Source organism: Nycticebus coucang, chromosome 3 (genome assembly GCF_027406575.1).
Source record: "Nycticebus coucang isolate mNycCou1 chromosome 3, mNycCou1.pri, whole genome shotgun sequence".
NCBI lineage: Eukaryota > Metazoa > Chordata > Mammalia > Primates > Lorisidae > Nycticebus > Nycticebus coucang.
The window spans coordinates 109,158,382-109,178,014 of NC_069782.1; the positions used below are offsets into that span (position 1 = coordinate 109,158,382).

General features: G+C 38.9%; 1 protein-coding gene across 2 annotated transcripts in view; it reads right to left on the bottom strand.

Annotated features, from left to right (window-relative positions):
- The window catches only part of BICC1 (BicC family RNA binding protein 1), a 320,218-nt gene that overhangs the window by 116,951 nt on the left and 183,634 nt on the right, over positions 1 to 19,633 (bottom strand). For both annotated transcript variants that reach the window (XM_053585644.1, XM_053585645.1), the window contains exon 3: positions 13,058 to 13,127. In XM_053585644.1, coding sequence (XP_053441619.1) covers positions 13,058 to 13,127 — 70 coding nt within the window. The remainder of the gene's footprint in view (positions 1 to 13,057; positions 13,128 to 19,633) is intronic.

The window sequence follows — 19,633 nt, forward strand, 5'->3', positions numbered from 1 at the left end:
TCCCTTTCTGCTTCCCCCCCCATAACCTTAATTGTCATTAATTGTCCTCATATCAAAATTGAGTACATAGGATTCATGCTTCTCCATTCTTGTGATGCTTTACTAAGAATAATGTCTTCCGCTTCCATCCAGGTTAATACGAAGGATGTAAAGTCTCCATTTTTTTTAATGGCTGAATAGTATTCCATGGTATACATATAGCACAGCTTGTTAATCCATTCCTGGGTTGGTGGGCATTTAGGCTGTTTCCACATTTTGGCGATTGTAAATTGCGCTGCAATAAACAGTCTAGGACAACTGTCCTTATGATAAAAGGATTTTTTTCCTTCTGGGTAGATGCCCAGTAATGGGATTGCAGGATCAAATGGGAGGTCCAGCTTGAGTGCTTTGAGGTTTCTCCATACTTCCTTCCAGAAAGGTTGTACTAGTTTGCAGTCCCACCAGCAGTGTAAAAGTGTTCCCTTCTCTCCTCATCCACGCCAGCATCTGCACTTTTGAGATTTTGTGATGTGGGCCATTCTCACTGGGGTTAGATGATATCTCAGGGTTGTTTTGATTTGCATTTCTCTAATATATAGAGATGATGAACATTTTTTCATGTGTTTCTTAGCCATTTGTCTGTCGTCTTTAGAGAAAGTTCTCTACATGTCTCTTGCCCATTGATATATGGGATTGTTGGCTTTTTTCATGTGGATTAATTTGAGTTCTCTATAGATCCTAGTTATCAAGCTTTTGTCTGATTCAAAATATGCAAATATCCTTTCCCATTGTGTAGGTTGTCTCTTTGCTTTGGTTATTGTCTCCTTAGCTGTACAGAAGCTTTTCAGTTTAATGAAGTCCCATTGTTTATTTTTGTTGTTGTTGCAATTGCCGTAGCAGTCTTCTTCGTGAAGTCTTTCCCCAGGCCAATATCTTCCAGTGTTTTTCCTATGCTTTCTTTGAGGATTTTTATTGTTTCATGCCTTAAATTTAAGTCCTTTATCCATCATGAATCAATTTTTGTGAGTGGGGAAAGGTGTGGGTCCAGTTTCAATCTTTACATGTAGACATCCAGTTCTCCCAACACCATTTATTGAATAGGGAGTCTTTCCCCCAAGGTATGTTCTTGTTTGGTTTATCGAAGATTAGGTGGTTGTAAGATGTTAGTTTCATTTCTTGGTTTTCAATTCGATTCCAAGTGTCTATGTCTCTATTTTTGTGCCAGTACCATGCTGTCTTGACCACTATGGCTTTGTAGTACAGACTAAAATCTGGTATGCTGATGCCCCCAGCTTTATTTTTGTTATAGAGAACTGCCTTAGCTATACGGGGTTTTTTCCGGTTCCATACAAAATGCAGAATCATTTTCTCCAAATCTTGAAAGTACGATGTTGGTATTTTGATAGGAATGGCATTGAATAGGTAGATTGCTTTGGGAAGTATAGACATTTTAACAATGTTGATTCTTCCCATCTATGAGCATGGTATGTTCTTCCATTTGGTAATATCGTCTGTTATTTCCTTTCTGAGGAGTTCATAGTTTTCTTTATAGAGGTCCTTCACCTCCTTCGTTAGTTACATTGCTAGGTATTTCATTTTCTTTGAAACTATGGTGAAGGGAGTTGTGTCCTTTATTAGCCTCTCATATTGACTGTTTTTGGTGTATACAAAAGCTACTAACTTGTGCACATTGATTTTATATCCTGAAACATTACTGTATTTTTTGATGACTTCTAGGAGCCTTGTGGTTGAGTCTTTGGGGTTCTCTAAGTATAAGATCATGTTGTCAGCAAAGAGGGAGAGTTCGACCTCCTCTGCTCCCATTTGGATTCCCTTTATTTCCTTCTCTTGCCTAAATGTATTGCCTAGAACTTCCAGCACTATGTTGAATAGTAAAGGTCATAGAGGACAACCTTGTCTGGTTCCAGTTCTAAGAGGAAAAGCTTTCAGTTTTGCTCCATTCAGTAAAATATTGGCTGTGGGTTTGTCATAGATAGCTTCAATCAGTTTTAGAAATGTGCCACCTATGCCTATACTCTTCAGTGTTCTAATTAGAAAAGGATGCTGGATTTTATCAAATGCTTTTTCTGCATCTATTGAGAGGATCATGTGATCTTTATTTTTGCCTCTGTTAATATGGTGGATAACGTTTATGGACTTGCGTATGTTAAACCAGCCTTGTATCCCTGGGATGAAGCCTACTTGATGATGATGTATGACTTTTTTGATGATAAGCTGTAATCTATTGGCTAGGATTTTGTTGAGAATTTTTGCATATATATTCATGAGTGAGATTGGTCTGAAATTCACCTTTTTGTTTGGGTCTTGTTTGCTTCATGGAATGTGTTGGGGAAGATTCCTTCTTCCTCAATTTCTTGGAATAATTTCTGCAGTAAAGGAATAAGCTCTTCCTTGAAGGTTTGATAGAATTCTGGAGTGAAGCCATCTGGACCAGGGCATTTTTTGGTTGGAAGATTTTTTATTGTTTCTTTGATCTCAGTGCTTGAAATTGGTCTGTTCAGGAGTTCTATTTCTTCCTGGCTGAATCTAGGGAGAGGGTGTGATTCCAAATATTTATCCATTTCCTTCACATTGTCAAATTTCTGGGCATAGAGTTTCTGGTAGTATTCAGAGATGATCTCTTGTATCTCTGTGGGATCAGTTGTTATTTCCCCTTTATCATTTCTGATTGAGGTTACTAGAGATTTTACTTTTCTATTCCTCGTTAGTCTGGCCAATGGTTTATCTATTTTATTTATTTTTTCAAAAAACCAACTTCTTGTTTCATTAATTTTCTGAATGATTCTTTTGTTTTCAATTTCATTGATCTCTGATTTGATTTTGGATATTTCTTTTCTTCTACTGAGTTTAGGCTTAGATTGTTCTTCTTTTTCCAATTCCATAAGATCTCTTGTGAGATTGCTGATGCGCTCTCTTTCTGTTTTTCGAATGTAGGCATCTAAAGCGATGAATTTTCCTCTCAAAACTGCTTTTGCAGTATCCCACAGGTTTTGGTAGCTTGTGTCTTCATTGTTGTTATGCTCAAGGAAGTTAATGATTTCCTGTTTTATTTCTTCCTGCACCCATCTGTTATTCAACAGAAGATGGTTTGATTTCCATGCCTTTGGGTGGGGTCGAGCGATTTTGTTAGAGTTGAGTTCCACCTTTAGTGCCTTATGGTCTGAGAAGATACAAGGTAAAATTTCAATTCTTTTGATTCTGTTGGTATTTGTTTTGTGTCCCAGGATATGATCAATTTTGGAAAAGGTTGCATGGGGTGATGAGAAGAATGTATATTCTTTATCTTTGGAGTGGAGTGTTCTATATGCGTCTATCAAGCAGAGTTGTTCTAGGGTCTCATTTAAATCTCCTATATCATTGTTTAATTTCTGTTTAGAGGATCTGTCCAGCTCTGTAAGAGGAGTGTTAAAGTCCCCTGTTATGATGGTATTATCAGATATCATATTGCTCAGACTGAGTAAGGTCTGTTTCAAGAATCTGGGAGCATTTAAATTGGGTGCATAAATATTTAGAATTGAAATGTCTTCTTGTTGTATTTTTCCCTTGACCAATATAAAGTGACCATCTTTGTCTTTTTTGACTTCAGTTGCTTTAAATCCACATGTATGTGAAAATAAGATTACAACTCCTCTTTTCTTCTGAATTCCATTTGCCTGAAAAATTGTCTTCCAACCCTTGACTTGGAGCTTTAATTTGTCTTTTGAAGCCAGGTGTGTTTCTTGCAGACAGCAAATGGATGGCTTGTGTTTTCTAATCCAGTCAGCCAATCTATGTCTCTTCAGTGGGGAATTCAAGCCATTAACATTTATTGAGATAATTGATAAGTGTGGTAGTATTCTATTCCTCTTATTTTGTGAGAGTCCATTGCTTAGTTTTATCTTTTGCATCAGTGTGGAGGTTAGGTTCTGTCCTTTAATTTCTGAGTTCTTACCTTGCTGCTGATCCATTGTGGTGGTCAGTGTGCAGAACAGGTTGAAGTATTTCCTGTAGAGCTGGTCTTGTTGTGGCGAATTTCCTCAATGTTTGTATATCCGTAAATGATTTGATTTCTCTGTCAATTTTTAAGCTTAGCTTAACAGGGTACAGAATTCTGGGCTGGAAATTGTTCTGTTTAAGTAGATTAAAGGTAGATGACCATCATCTTCTTGCTTGGAAAGTTTCATTAGAGAAGTCTGCGGTCACTCTCATGGAGTTGCCCCTGTAGGTCAACTGGCGCTTACTCCTGGCAGCTTGCAGAATCTTTTCTTTTGTCTTGACTTTGGACAGGTTCATCACAATGTGTCTTGGAGAAGCTCGGTTAGAGATGAGGTGACCTGGGGTCTGATATCCCTCTGAAAGCAGTGTGTCAGAATCTTTGGTGATATTTGGGAAATTTTCTTTTATAATATTCTCTAGTATGGCTTCCATTCCTCTGGGGCATTCTTCTTCCCCTTCTGGGATTCCTAAAACTCGTATGTTGGAACGCTTCATAAAGTCCCATAATTCTGACAGTGAACATTCTGCTTTCTCTCTCTTTTTTTTCTGCCTCCTTTACTATCTGAGTTATCTCAAGAACTTTGTCTTCTACCTCTGAAATTCATTCTTCTGCACGGTCTAACCTGTTGCTGATACTTTCCATTGCATCTTTAAGTTCCCTAATTGACTGTTTCAGTTCCTTCAGCTCTGCTATATCCTTTTTATATTCTTCATATCGTTCATCTCTTATTTGATTCTGATTTTGGATTTCCTTTTGGTTATTTTCCACTTTATTAGCAGTTTCCTTCATTGTTTCCACCATTTCTTTCATTGTTTTCATCATGTGTATTCTAAATTCCCTTTCTGTCATTCCTAACATTTCTTTATAAGTGGAATCCTCTGCATTAGTTACCTCATGGTCCCTTTGTGGGGTTGTTCTGGACTGGTTCTTCATGTTGCCTGGAGTTTTCTGCTGATTCTTCCTCATGAGTGATTTCTTTTATCTGTTTCCTTGCCCTAATTTTCCTTTCACTTCCTCTTGCTCTTTAAGTTCTCATGCCTGTGGACTAAGGGTTATAGGACCAGAAGGGTGAGAAGGTTGAAGAGCAAAAAAGGGATGAAAGAAAGTAGGACCGAGTGATAAGAAAAAATAAAAAAAAGAGAAAGGAGAGGGGGTGGGTAAAAGGAATATTGACCAAAAGAAGAGAGGCTCAGAAAGAGTGAGACAGAGCAATATAGGTGTACAGTAGGGTACTTTGACACAACCTTAAAAAAATCCCACCTTCTGGGGGTGCCCAGTTGGGTGGTTCCCTTGAAGTGAGCAGCTCTTTGCTAACCTGATCAGACACAGTACCCCACCTCCACCAAGTACAGAGGAAAGACAAAAATGCTATAAATCAAACCAAAACAAGCAAACAGAAAACTTTATGGGATACAATTGGGTAAAAAACCAAATAATAGTGGTAGAAACACTAGCAAAAATGAAGTTCTAGTTATTGAAAAAAGTAGCAATGGGAAATTATAATTAAACTAGAATAATTAAGAAAGAAAAAGGATCTGTATGGAAAAGGTTGAAATTAAAGAACAAAACAACATCAAAATAAACAAAAAAAAACAACCAAACCAAAAAAAAAAAAAACACAACCAAAAACAAAGCAGTATGTATATGTTATTGAATATTGTCTGGGCAACACGTGGTCTTCTGATGTATGAGATGTTAATCACAGTTCTGATCCTACTGGAGGCTGCTGATTTCTCAAACCCCAGCAGGTAGACACCCTAAATCTCTCTTCAGCCCACTTAAAAGGCACTTTGAACTTGTAAACTTGCTGAGCAGAAGCTTTCCCAGGAAAGTGCTTGTCGCTGCAATCACTGCTAAAGTGGCTATCCACTTACCCAGTGTGCCAAAACCGGTCTCACTCTGCCCCTGAGGGTTAGGGCTGCAAGGTGGCTCAGACCCCACCCTTAGGCTACTTGGTCGCTGGGTTACCAGCTCCCACCCGATTCTAGCTCTGCGACCCTGAGGGCGGAGCTTACCGGGGCAGATCGCTCACAATGGCTCCCTGTGACCCACAGCCAAACACTATTAGCTCCATCTGGGCTCAATGGCTCAGACTGGGGCCCTAGAAAATGGCCAAAGTTCTCCGCACTCCGGCTCAGTCTCTCCCCAAGGCAGTTCAACTGAGTGCCAAGTCCAAAGACACCAAAACAGTTCACAGGTAAGGCCTTTCTTGTTTGCAGTCTCGCTGCTACTGAACTTACAGTTGCGGGCGGGTTTAGATGGATTGAACACACGTGACCACTTGCCGTTTTTCCGCTGGTTTAGTCCTTCTCTTGGGGTCCAGAAGTCTCTCACTGACTCCCTGTATCCTCACAGGGATGATGATAGGCAGATTCCACCAGCCAGAGATGCCTGGAGTCCTATCTCCCCAGACTCACCATGCCCAGATGCAAGGAAGCTGTTACTCGGCCGCCATCTTGCTCCGATTGTTCGTTTTTTTTCTTGTGGATTAATTTAAGTTCTGTATAGATTCTAGTCATTAAGCTTTTGTCTGATTCAAAATATGCAAATAACTTTTCCCCATTGGGTAGGTTATCTATTTGCTTTGGTTGTTGTCTCCTTGGCTGTACAGAAGCTTTTCAGTTTAATTAAATCCCATTTATTTATTATTTCTATTGTTGCTATTGCCATGGCAGTCTTCTTCATAAAGTTTTTCCCCAGGCTGATATCTTCCAATGTTTTTCCTATTCTTTCTTTGAGGATTTTTATCATTTCATGCCTTAAATTAAGGTCCTTTATTCATCTTGAATCAATTTTTGTGAGTGGAGAAAAAAGTTTCAGTCTTTTACATGTGGATATCCAAATTCTCCCAGCACCATTTATTGAATAGGGAGTCTTTCCCCCAGTGGACGTTATTGTTTGGTTTATGGAAGATTAGGTAGTTTAAGTTGTTGATTTCCTGGTTTTCTATTCGATTCCAAATGTGTATGTCTCCTGTGCCTCTGTCCTCCTGTGAGAGGTCCTGGTTAGATCGTGCTCTCTGTGACACAGGAACTGTGAGTATACTACATACAACTTCCACTCTTTGGCTGACCTCCTACTCTGGCCCCCAATTAGCATTCACCCAGTGATGATCTTAATAATACATACAAAAGTGTTAAGTACAAACTTTTTCGGCCCAGAAGAAACACAAAGGTTGCTAAGTAGGTCATGAAAGCAAACAAACAAACAAAAACCAATAACAAAATCCCTCCAGGCAATTTTCAACACATTGTAAGCTTATTTTCCTTTCAAATTCATCTCTTAGAAGTTGTTTTCTTTTCTAATCTAGTTGTGGTATTTTACTGATGGTTGTGAGCCACTAAATTAACTTTGGACACAATCTACCACTGGAAACACTTTGGTCCAGCATGCCATGCCTTGCCTTTCCTCTGCCCTTGGCCTTTTGAGCACCAGTTATGTTAAAGTCTTCAGCTAACCAGTTCACTGTAAGCACTCAACACAAGTACAAGTGTATTCAACAATTCCCTGTGGGAAATATAATGTGAACAGTCTACAATTTTTCTCCTGCTAAGATTTTCTTTTTTCTTTAATTTTTTTTTCTTTTTTTAGAGACAGAGTCCCACTTTGTCGCCCTCGGTAGAGTGCCGTGGCATCTCAGCTCACAGCAACCTCCAGCTCCTGGGCTTAGGCAATTCTCTTGCCTCAGCCTCCCTAGTAGCTGTGACTATAGGCGGCTGCCACAACGCCCAGCTATTTTTTGTTGCAGTTTGGCCCAGGCCGGGTTCGAACCTGCCACCCTCAGTATATGGGGCTGGCGCCCTATTCAATGAGCAACAGATGCTGCCCCTAAGATTTTCTATTAGATATCCTCTTGTTCTAATAGAATACAACCTCATGGAATTCTGATAGTTCTCTTGTTAATTCTAGGAATAAGAGAATGGTCAAACTTTACGCCAAATTGCCTCCAAACCAGGATACATGAGGCAATCCAGTCAACACCTTGTGTTCCCACCAGTCCTGGAGTATCCTAAGTTGTCAGGGGAGGGGCACTTGAACAAATCAGTTTCCATCATTTAGTGTAACTCTTCGCAAGCAAGCTTCACTAGTGCAGACTGTATTTATTTGTAACTTGGCATAAAAACTTTAAACAATCTTTACCAACATTTACCTTCACCAATTTAAAAAAAGAGAGATAAACAAATTGCGAGCAAAAAAGAAGACTGTGGGAAAAATATGTACCTTATTTAAGAGAAAAAAACTCATTTAGCATTGTGGATCTCACAGCACAATCACACCAGCATCGTAAATTGTTTTTACAAATCACTTTTTATCTGTTTGTCATGGCAGGTCTGGCAGGATTTCTTATTGGCAAAACAGTCAAAATGTTAAAAATGCCCTTCGTACATTAATGGTGCTACACTTCTTAAAAAATAGGCCGTGATTCAGAACAACATATTTTAAATTTTAATTAGTGCCTGGAAGTATTCTCTTAGTAAAGATGTATTGTATTAAACATCTTAATCCTTATACACTGGTTTCACAGGCACAAACTTCAGATTTTTCTAGGTAAAGAAGACCGTTCTAGTATTCTGACTCCCAAGAGTTGGAAAGAGTTTCTACTCAAAATAAGCTTATTTATGTAGAAGAAATAGTAAATATTGCTTTATTTTTCTTAATCACAACCCCCATTAAGACAATCCTAGAGTCACCTATATAAATGTCCATTATACTGAACCTTAAATCTTTAGTTCTTTCTGATTCTAATGATGATGATTATTCAACCTTCTAATAATTTCAAATATTCTAGGGATTTTAATAAAACTCTATAGTGCCTTAGTTTATATTACAAAACATCCTAAAATGCCCTGCAAAAAAATGAAAGTGTTATCTACTACTTTTCCCTGAACATATTTTATGTAGAATATGGTTCAAAGGGGAATAGCAGGGGAGAAGAAAGTGAGAAGCTAGGAAAGGGAGGAGGAAGAGGAGAGACCGAGGAAAATCCCTACATAGTCTTTATGCAACTTTGTACATAGCCAGGCACAGGACCATGAGGTCATCATCACTCTAAACTTACCCATGCTAATCGGCTGCAGAGACAACAGAGAAACTTGAAATTAATGCAGCCATATGCCAAGATGGACATTACCCAGGAGTGACTGTCGAAGGACCCTGCCTGTTTTTCCAAAGTTTTCATCATCCATTGCCTTCAGAGCACAGTCTTCTCAGTAAGTCATGACATTTCCAAGTCAGATGGGGAGGTGTGTGTTTCCCAAACTCAGTGAGACCATCAAAACAACCAGCAGAATGTGTTAAATACATGGCTTCCCAGTACCACCCTTACAACTACTGAGCCAGAATCTCTATAGAAGAATCTGAATGTTCTAATTGATGGCAAATGCAGGCTACTGGCTGGCTGCCTTTCTGCCAGGCAGCTTCCTACCAACACTTTGATCAAGGGAGCCAGACAGCCACTCACACAACTGCTCTGATAAAGAATTCATGACTAAAAAAATAAAATCTGGGCAGAGCTGCTGGAGACTAATTAGGCAACACAGGACTAAATTCCAATAGGGTAAAGAAAGGGGCAATGTGTGTAACGGTGGCCGTGAAAAATTTTTGTCTAGGAACTAATATTCAGCCAATGTGCATCTTAAAAACTTAGAAAGTGAAACACAACACAAACCCATGGCAGTCTCCAGATCTGTATGTTCCAAACCTTCACATCACCTTGGATTTAGAATTTATTAATCATCCAAAACATGCCCAGGGTCCTTAAATACATTCATTCCTTAAGTATCATTAATAATAATACTCTGGGATAAAGAAAGGTTAAAGTAAAGACCAACAATTCTTTCCTCTACAAAAGGCTCAGGGGCAGGGAGGAATTGCCATGTTAAATGAAAGAACAAATAATTACCTTCTAAAATTCTCCTACCATTTTCATCTTATTTTATTAAATACAAATTATAATCAAACAAACTTCTTCTCTGATTTGGACCACCTTAAAAATAATGTAAGTCTACAAATCCCAGGGATGCTAGCCAAGAACTAATTCAGCAGCTATGAGGTTAGTAAGAACAACTCAAGTAAATTTTGAACAGTAAATTCCTCTGAGGCTAACTCTTGGTTCTCTCCCTCTTCCTTGTTCTTGTCTGGTACATTCTATTCATCATATTATACTATGTACATCCACAGCACTTCATAAATAATAAAAAGTAAAATGATGTCTGTAGATCCAAGCCTGGAGGAATCAATCCTTAGGCACAATTCTAAAAGTTAACTTTTTAACCATGTGGAAATTATGCCAAATGTCATCAAATGTACTCTTGAAATATTCTTTTTTCCAAAGAAAAATATATCATCAAAATGTACAATACGGTTGCCCATTCTGAATGGGTTAACAATGGGAAAACAATTTAAAACATTAATCTTTCACTTTCATAGTTTCTAAAATCTCTAGATTGTGTACTGTAACCAGATTTTGAACAAAAAATTAATCAATTCTGTTTCTCTTGATAATGGGGATAAAAACTGTAGCACGGATACTGCAAGAGAATAAGCCATTCAAAATTATCTAGAATTATTTTAATAGTCGGGTTTCCTTGGGGATTTCCTTTGGAGACTGATTAAATTACATTAAAGCTAATAATAAAGCTCATTTTATTCTTTATGTAAAAATATCTGACCATAGGGAAAGAGGATCCAATTTATGTTAAAGTTCCAATTTACCCAAATAGTAGGCCAGAGATTTTTTTTTTTTTTTTGTAGAGACAGAGTCTCACTGTACCGCCCTCAGGTAGAGTGCCGTGGCGTCACACGGCTCACAGCAACCTCTTTACTCTTGGGCTTACGCGATTCTCTTCCCTCAGCCTCCCGAGCAGCTGGGACTACAGGCGCCCGCCACAACGCCCGGCTATTTTTTAGTTGCAGTTTGGCCGGGGCTGGGTTTGAACCTGGCACCCTCGGCATATGGGGCCGGCGCCCTACTCACTGAGCCACAGGCGCCACCCTAGGCCAGAGATTTTTAAATGGCTGGTAACATATTGGTAGATAAACCTTCTAATGGAAGTTTCTTCTTATGCATAATGAGTAGAACATCCCAACATACCACAAAAATTAATGAATTAATTAAGAATATATTCTTTTTTTTTTTTTTTTTTTTTCTGGAGACAAGAGTCTCAAGCTGTCACCCTCACCCTCGGTAGAGTCCCATGGCATCACAGCTCACAGCAACCTCAAACTCTTAGGCTTAAGCTATTCTCTTGCCTCAGCCTCCCAAGTAGCTGGGACTACAGGTGCCCACCACAATGGGTTTTTTTTGGTTGTAGTTGTCATTGTTGTTTGGCAGGCCCAGGCTGGGTTCGAACCCACCAGCTCTGGTGTATGTGGCTGGCGCCCTAGCCGCTGAGCTACAGGTGCTGAGCCTAAGAATATACTCTATATCACTTGGCAAATGTGAGGCTAATACAAAGACATAGACTGTGTAGCACCTAAGTTTCTAATTCCTTGCCACTGTGATCAAAAATATTAAGGTAATGAGACTGGAGTTTCTGTAGGAATTCCAGCCAATTGAAACTCACCTAATAACACTCACAAAAGTTAACTGTAAAATAATTTATATCCCATGCAATGAGTAACTAATAAAATAAGATTAAAAGAAGGCAATTTGGACTGAAATGAGAGGTAACTGAGAAATGATACAGTGTTATCATTTAGCAATAAAAGTCATAGAAAAAATACAAAACTGAACAGCAAGAACAAAAAAGCCAGACCGTGACATGCATGCATCATTGTGAAAGTTTTGAGACACACAAAAATCAAGAAACATAAAATCCACACAGACAGACACAAGTGAACCCGTCTCAGCAACACTGATAAGCTGAGAAAGCTGAAACTTGCACGGGTGAATAAAAAAGTATGCTGTTGACTGTGTCTCTTGGAAGTGAGAAAATGAACCATAACAGTCTGTCTCAAAACTTTCATAGTGACCTATGTATAATGCTCAGTTTGCAATTACTTCGAATTGTTTGATAGTATTTGTCATTATCATCCGATGACTACATGCATCTCTTCTCAATGAAACATACACAATGGAATTTATTAAGGCTAAAGTCACACTTAAAAAAGAAAATCTATCGGGCGGCGCCTGTGGCTCTGTGGGTAGGGCGCTGGCCCCATATACCAAGGGTGAAGGGTTCAAACCCAGCCCTGGCCAAATTGCAACAAAAAAATAGCCAGGCATTGTGGTGGGCACCTATAGTCCCAGGTACTCTGGAGGCTGAGGGAAGAGAATCACCTAAGCCCAGGAGTTGGAGGTTGCTGTGATCTGTGTGACACCATGGCACTCTACCAAGGCCAATAAAGTAAGACTCAGTCTCTACCAAAAAAAAAAAAAAAAAAAAGAAAGAAGGAAAAGTAAAGAAAAGAAAAACTATCCATAAAAATATATAATGGCAGGCTACATTGGAAAATACCATGTAGTCTTGGAAAAAAAAATCAAGGGGGGCTAGACTTCAATTTCTAACTCTCTAGGCATTGGGTAGTACCCTATAAGATAACAAATACCCCGGCAAGGGAATAGCCTAAAAGAGGAATCAAAAGTCCTTGATGTGTCATAGATGAAGGGAAAAAAGCACTCAAGAAAGGAAATCTATGGTTCAAACCACCTTGGGGGGGAGGGAATTTGCAATTAAACCTGTGGGTACATAAAAAAGTTCTGAAGCATAAACAATGGGAATTTACATGTTGAGAACACATTCTTACATGGAGAAAGTTACTATGACTCATGTATATAATAGACCAATGGGCACACTAGAACATTATAAGTTGCTATGATATTTTCTATATAGTTAATATGCTAACACAGCTTCTATTGTATTAATACTTAAAAATGTTTTTCTGATGGGTAGAAAAACTGTGTATTGCTTTTAATTATGATAATCTTCCTGAAATGTTGCCATTTAACAAATATTTTGGGACAAAAGTGATAAAAATAAAATAAAGGTTGTTGTTTTTTTTTTTTTTCCTCCAGCAAACTTGCAGTAATTCTTTAACCTGTTATCAAAACCACCAATTTCTATCTCTTTCGCAATTTACCTTTCTTGGATTTGGCGCCAATCTTCAATTTTGATGGCCAAGCAATCTGTGTATTTGTTTCCTCCATGATCTGTAACAAGAATTGAAGAAAATATTGACTCAGTTAAGAACTTGCATTTACAGATAAGGTTTTTCTGACGCAAAGAAGCTTATTTTCAAGTTTCTAGCTTCGTGTTGATACAAAATGATCTCACTGAAGAACAATGTGAAAAAAACCTTAGGGAAAAGCGATGTTTTTGTAAGCCTTTAATCTACTGGAAATAGTCAAGTATATTTTGTTACTCCCAGTGTTCCTCTCTGTGATGCTCTAGAATTCTAACATAGAGATGAGACCAAAAAGTACATGAACAAGTAATTTAGCCCAACTTGATGCCAGAACCAGCAGAGATGCTTGCACTGAATAAAATTCCCCAAGGCAATTGCCAACAGATTGCACAACAACAAACATGATTCTTGTAATATAAAACTGTATGTGTTAGGACATACTAAATGAAAAGGTTTTTCTTCCCCTGGGAAAACAATAACTTGCTTTGGGCGCATTTGTATTTCATTAAAACTGATGAAAAGCCTCTAAACACAACAGCACGTCATAGGACTGCATTCCCCATCATCCTCTGCCTGGTCCAGAAGGGCATTTTTGCCCCAGTTCCTCCCCATTTCACGTGCAGCTAACACCATCCAGGTGATCTTGACACTTAAATGAGCCAAAGCACAAGACCAAGTGAGAAAACCAAGGATTGCAACAGAAGTGGGAACTAAATAAGAAAAGAGTAAATCCAAACTTGTTCCTTACTAATTTTATCATGTGAATTACACTAGATTAAGGTTTACTTCTGTAACATGAATACAAAATTAACCAAATAGCGCAAACAACTAAGCAACTTAATAGGCAAGTAACAGCGTTTAATCACTGAATTAGAGTCGGATGATATTTACCTTTAATATGGATTCAGAGTTAACTAAATAAATTAACAGTGAGGACAACTAAACACATTAACGATGCAATTAATAAGTGCCTTTTTCTCCTCTGTGTGAGCTACATGCTGGGCACAAGGACAAATGGCTCACGTGCATACTCTTCATTGTACCCCTTTTGTCACAGCCTAACAGGACTTTCAGCAGATGTTTCAGACTGGCAGCCCACAGATGCATCTTGCCTATTCATCTTAAAGGTTTTTTAAGCTTGAGCCAACATTTTTAAATCTGGGAATTTCACATAAAAATTCAGATTTCTGGTTCTCTGGAAAACTTGGCAGATTTAGCACATGGAAGCCACACTCCCACATGGCAACATTTGGCTTGTACCGTGGAGCAGCTGCCCCCTTGAGTCAGGGCCAGCAGGCTCCAGGCTGTTCCCAGTTCCTGCTGTGTCTCTGCCTCTGAGGTCAAAGGCCACTTGCCACCATTATCATCATCAAACTGCTAGTCTGGCTCTGAAGGCAGATGAGCTTCTGACCTCAATCCTGCAGGAAGTGGCCCCTTCTACTCTCTTCTCATGCCTATCCTTGTTAATATGTTTAGTTGTTTATACAATTAATCTAGTTAGTTAATTCTAAACTCATTAAAAAATAAAATACAGGTACTATGCTCCTCAACTCCCTCTGCATCAGCCACCATGATGGTCACCCCAAAAAACATGTCCAACAGGCTCCCCCTTCTGAGTGTTCACTGCTCTCTCTTCCCCAGACCCTCCTGTCGTGGCTCCCTCTCATGCTCAGTGTCCAAGTTGCTGTCACTTTCTACTCCCACACCACCATTATTCTTCCCACCTCACTGCCTTTATTTCCCCTCTAACCCTTATCACAATCAGAAATCCTGTGCTTTTCTGTGTTTACTTATTTATGGTCTGTGTCTGAAAAACCGACAGCTCTCTGCCCTGCACACAGCAAGTCCCAGATGTAACTAGGCTCAGAATTTTCCTCTAAGTCGGTTAAACTCCTAAGGAGATACAATAGAAAAATAAGATCTTACTATAATAGGGAGATGGGAAAGAGACAACCTACATGTTTTTCTTTTTCTGAATTAAATAATTTGGCCATATAATCCAGTAAATAATGTCATGGGACTCAGTATGATACTATAATAGAGGTGCATCCCTCTAATACAGGGGTAGAAGATATAACGTTCTGAAATCTCCATCATCAGCAGAACTTCTCAGAGACCACCAGCATATGACCTTCCTTTACTAAATACCAACAGGTGCTATGTCATGGGAAATAATATGCCAGAGAAAATATCCTAAGACTGGTAGGTAATAGCCAGCACATTGGAATGCCTACTTTACACAGACTCCCTCCAACACCCACAACAACCCCCATCCCCATTGTGTAAAGAAGTGGTGGCTTACAAGACGGCCCACATCACTGCTGTCTGTAATGGGGATAGAGGTGACCTAGTATCCTAACTCTTAAAACCAGAGTTCTATCGACTATACCCACAAGATCTCTAAAGTTCTGAGTCCCAGTGAAGGTCAAGCCTTTTAGAGAAAACAAATGACTAGAAATTAGCATTTACCATCTGAAGCAGACCTTTCCTATATAACTAGAAAAGAAGTGACTCCCTTGAACACCATTTGTGGCCAGTCATTGCCAACTTGCCAGGTCACAAGGCTGCTGGCCCCACACAGAGCTCTGGTGGCTGCCCTTGCACACGTCCTTTGTTTGTTATCATTGTGTGTAGTTTGGCCAGTAAGAGCAGGTACTCTAGAGTTAAGCACCGGCTCTGCCCTTTCTGACTGTGTTGTGTTGGGCAAATTACCTAACTTCTATCAATTTCACATTCTTCTTCTATAACATTAATCATAATATCTATTCCTAGAGTTGCCATGGAGACTTAATGAGAAAACATGTGGGAAAACCCCAAGCACAGAGCGTGACACATACTGCTCCAAGACATCGGTCCTTGTATTAACTATAACACTGATTATTTTCAGTTAGGCAGGCATTGTCCTAGACAGCATGGCTTCCATGGCAAACAAATGGTCCCTACCCTTTAGGGACTCGGATCTCACAAGGGAGAGGACAAGTTAATCCAGGTTAATCAAGGTTAGTCACCACCATGGTACTGTGTGCCAAGTTCCAGAGTGCAGCGTGGCAACATGAGGTCACATACAAGGGATGCTAACCTGGGCGTGAGTTGTCAGGGAAAGTTACCTCAAGGAAATGCTTATAAATGTTTACAAATGGCCTAAGGAAAGGAGGACAAGTTGGCTAGCCAGAGAAAAAGTGAAAAAGCATCTCAGGCAGTGGGGAAAGTCATGCAGAAAGGTTTAGAAGGAGGAGAGGGGGCAGATACCCTTCAAGGCATAACTGAAGGCCTCTTAGGCTCACCTCAGGCATCCAGGACAGGGAATGCATTTCATGTCATCTCCACGGCCCTAGGGCTGTGCATACAAATGTGCTCCAAGGACACTTGAAGACAGGACATAAACTGAACCTGTCAAGTACCTGTGCCTGTCGACACTCATTATAAATACACTCTGGTAAGTGGAGTGATTACACATAATAAGGGCCCATGAATCTCTCCTAACCATCATCTACAATGACAACAAGTTGGTCCCAGCAGCTTTGACGCTGCACATTATTAATGGGTTTAATAGCAGGGGAGAAGCATTCTGTGACCAGGATGGGGATTTGAAGTTCTCTATAGGGGGTGGTACAGGTGGAATTCAGCCCAGGAACCCCAGGACTGGTTCTAGACTATGGTAGCAGGGGCTGACAAGCTTGCCCCCTAGAAGTGACAAAGATATGGGGGCAAGGGGCAGAAAAGCAGGAATTAGACCAGTAAGCAAGTCACTTTGCGATGTAAGTTCTGTATCACAAGCTATGCAAAAAGATGTCCTAAATGTTCATCGAGGCAGATAAACAGGGGAACTGGAAAAGGTGAGGTCAGGAAGATGTGGATAAAGTTAAAGAAGCCACAAAAATCCCTAAGAAAAAAGTTGATCTGTTTTAAAACAAATTCTGAAATGAGTTCCAGCTAGTTGTTTTTTGGGTTTCTTTAGAAAAAATCTTATTACCATCCTTGTTTGTACCTTCACAAAAACAAAACTCAAAAGACAAATTATTGATGTTGAATCATTTTCTATAAACATTAAAGTGACATTTGTTAAAACATCATGGAGATGGAAACAAGTTTTTGGAACCCCCTAACTGGTCCATGGCCTAGTAGGAAGGAGGCCACACAGCAGGAGGTGAGAGGCAGGAGAGCAAGGGAAGCTTCATCTGTATTTACAGCCCCTTCTTACTATTTCTGTCAGGAAGTAACTGAGCTCAGCCTCCACTCAGTTCAGAGGCAGTGTTGTTAGATTCTCACAGGAGATCTAGGTTACGTACTCCTTATGATAATCTAATTTCCACCCTGACCAAAGAAAAACTGTCTTCCATGAAACCGGTCCTGGTGCCAAAAGGATCGAGGGCCTGCCTTTACAATAGATGGAGACGTTGACACCTTTTCAAGAGGATAGAATACATTTCTCACCAGGCAATTGATACCCCAAAAACCTGGCAAGAAAATCGTTTTCCAGAATCCCGTGACATTCCTTAAGTCAACATGTTGTCCAAAATGTTTAGTTTGCCTTCAAGGAATTTTCGATTAAGTGGCTAATTCTGACCACCTCCCATACCCCAAATCAGACTCTGATATCCTCTAGTGTGAAATTTGACCTGAGAGTTGAGAAACAGGTTTAAAATGATCAGCACTCCCTTGTGCAAATACAAATATAAAAATTGTGGTGTCTGTTAAACTAAGAAATGCCAAAAAAGCCACAAAGCCACAAAACCTGTGAGAAGAAAATGATTATCTTCTGAGAAAAAAAAAAAAATCCTAAAGTAAATTCCAGCTAGTTTTTAAAAAGTCTTGTTATTGTCCCTGTTTCCACCTTCCTGAAATCGAAACAAAGCTCTAAGAACAACTGATTCTGAATCACTTTCTATAAACATTAAGTCACACCATAAGAATTTGAAAGACTTTTGTTCTAATTAATAATTCTGGATGCTCTTATATTTCTGCTCTTTCAAGTCAGTCAATTTCAACTTCTAGACATCCTCACTGACAAAACAATCTCTTCTCAATTCCACCAATCTCTGGTAGGTGTTTTTTTTTTTTTTTTAAATGTGTTCTCTTGTAATAGACAGAAATCCTACATGTCATGAGAAAAGCAGAGATTTTAGAGGGGCCCATCTACAAATACAACTATCTAAACCAATAACCATTTAAATTTCTGTTGTTAGATTTACTGGGCTCTTGACTGAATTCATAACTGAAACGTAACTTCACTCAAATGCTAATATCATATTTGATGAATAACAAATATTCACAGTGACAGAAGGTTTTGCACTAAGAAATCAATTTTAAAATATATGAAGCAATTAAAATTAAGATAGCTGATAGAAGAAAAAATATATATGTTCATAGTTCATTTGTAACTTTTTCACCATAAAACACCTGATGAAGATAGGATGCTATGGTTATGTAACAGCTTTGGAAGTTAAATTTTAATTTCATAAAGAGGGAGTAATGTTCCCTGATTCAAGACTAATAGCGCTACCTTTTCTATATTAAGAAGGTACCTAATAAACATGAAAAGTATATGTTCCTGTTTGGGTTTTAGTTTCTGTGGGACATGAGTTCAGAGGCAGAGGAAGGAAGGGAGAGTAATGTTTTCAAAAATTTGAATTCAGAAAGTTTTTTAACTGGAAGAAAGTCCATCAGCTATAAAAAAAAAAAATTAGAGATACACATGGAATCACTTAAATAATTTAACTGTCCTAAAATAAATTTCTAAAGGGAGAATAAAATAAACAAGTAAAATCTAATCAAATTCTACGAGCAGTTTCATCCACAATAAAAAATAATTTCTATTCATATTTTTCAATGCTCAAGTCTACCATGTGGAAAGAGACCACATCTACCAGTGTTCACTAAACTATACATTTTGTAGATCTGCAGCAATTACAGGATAATCTCTTACAGATGAACGAAACCTTTGCCAAACCAACAACATTCTACTAACATGCTCATTTCACCCAATCCTTCAATCCAGACATAAAGTTTAAAAAAATCCACAGGTAAGTTAATCAGCATCTCAGATCAACACAAGACAAGACGATTTATACTGACTTTACTTGAAATATTCTTCAACCATGAAAAGAACGTTGAACTCTCTAACTCAATATTTAAATTCATCATTCAAAATGGCTACCAGCTGGGAGGCATCTGCAGTAAATTTCTCTAAAAGATCGACTTATTTGTGCTCCTCCCTTATTAGAGAAATTAAGGCCTATCCTCATTCAGGAGCCTGTTTAAAGTTACTTCAGGTACTAATAATGGATTAAGAGTCAATTTGCTGCATTTCACCAAGAAGGGAGCTAAGTGAGAAAAAAAGCCAACTGCATGGAAATGGGAAAGGAGTGAACTTCTCACATGAGGGGGCGTCTAAAAACTGAGGATGTTTACTTTGCTGAGACATTAGAGGGTTCTGTTATATTTCACTGTAGTCCAAGAAAGGCCTCCCAATGATTCACAGCAATTCCTCACATTCACCTAATACTCATACACATTTCCCATTTATTCCTC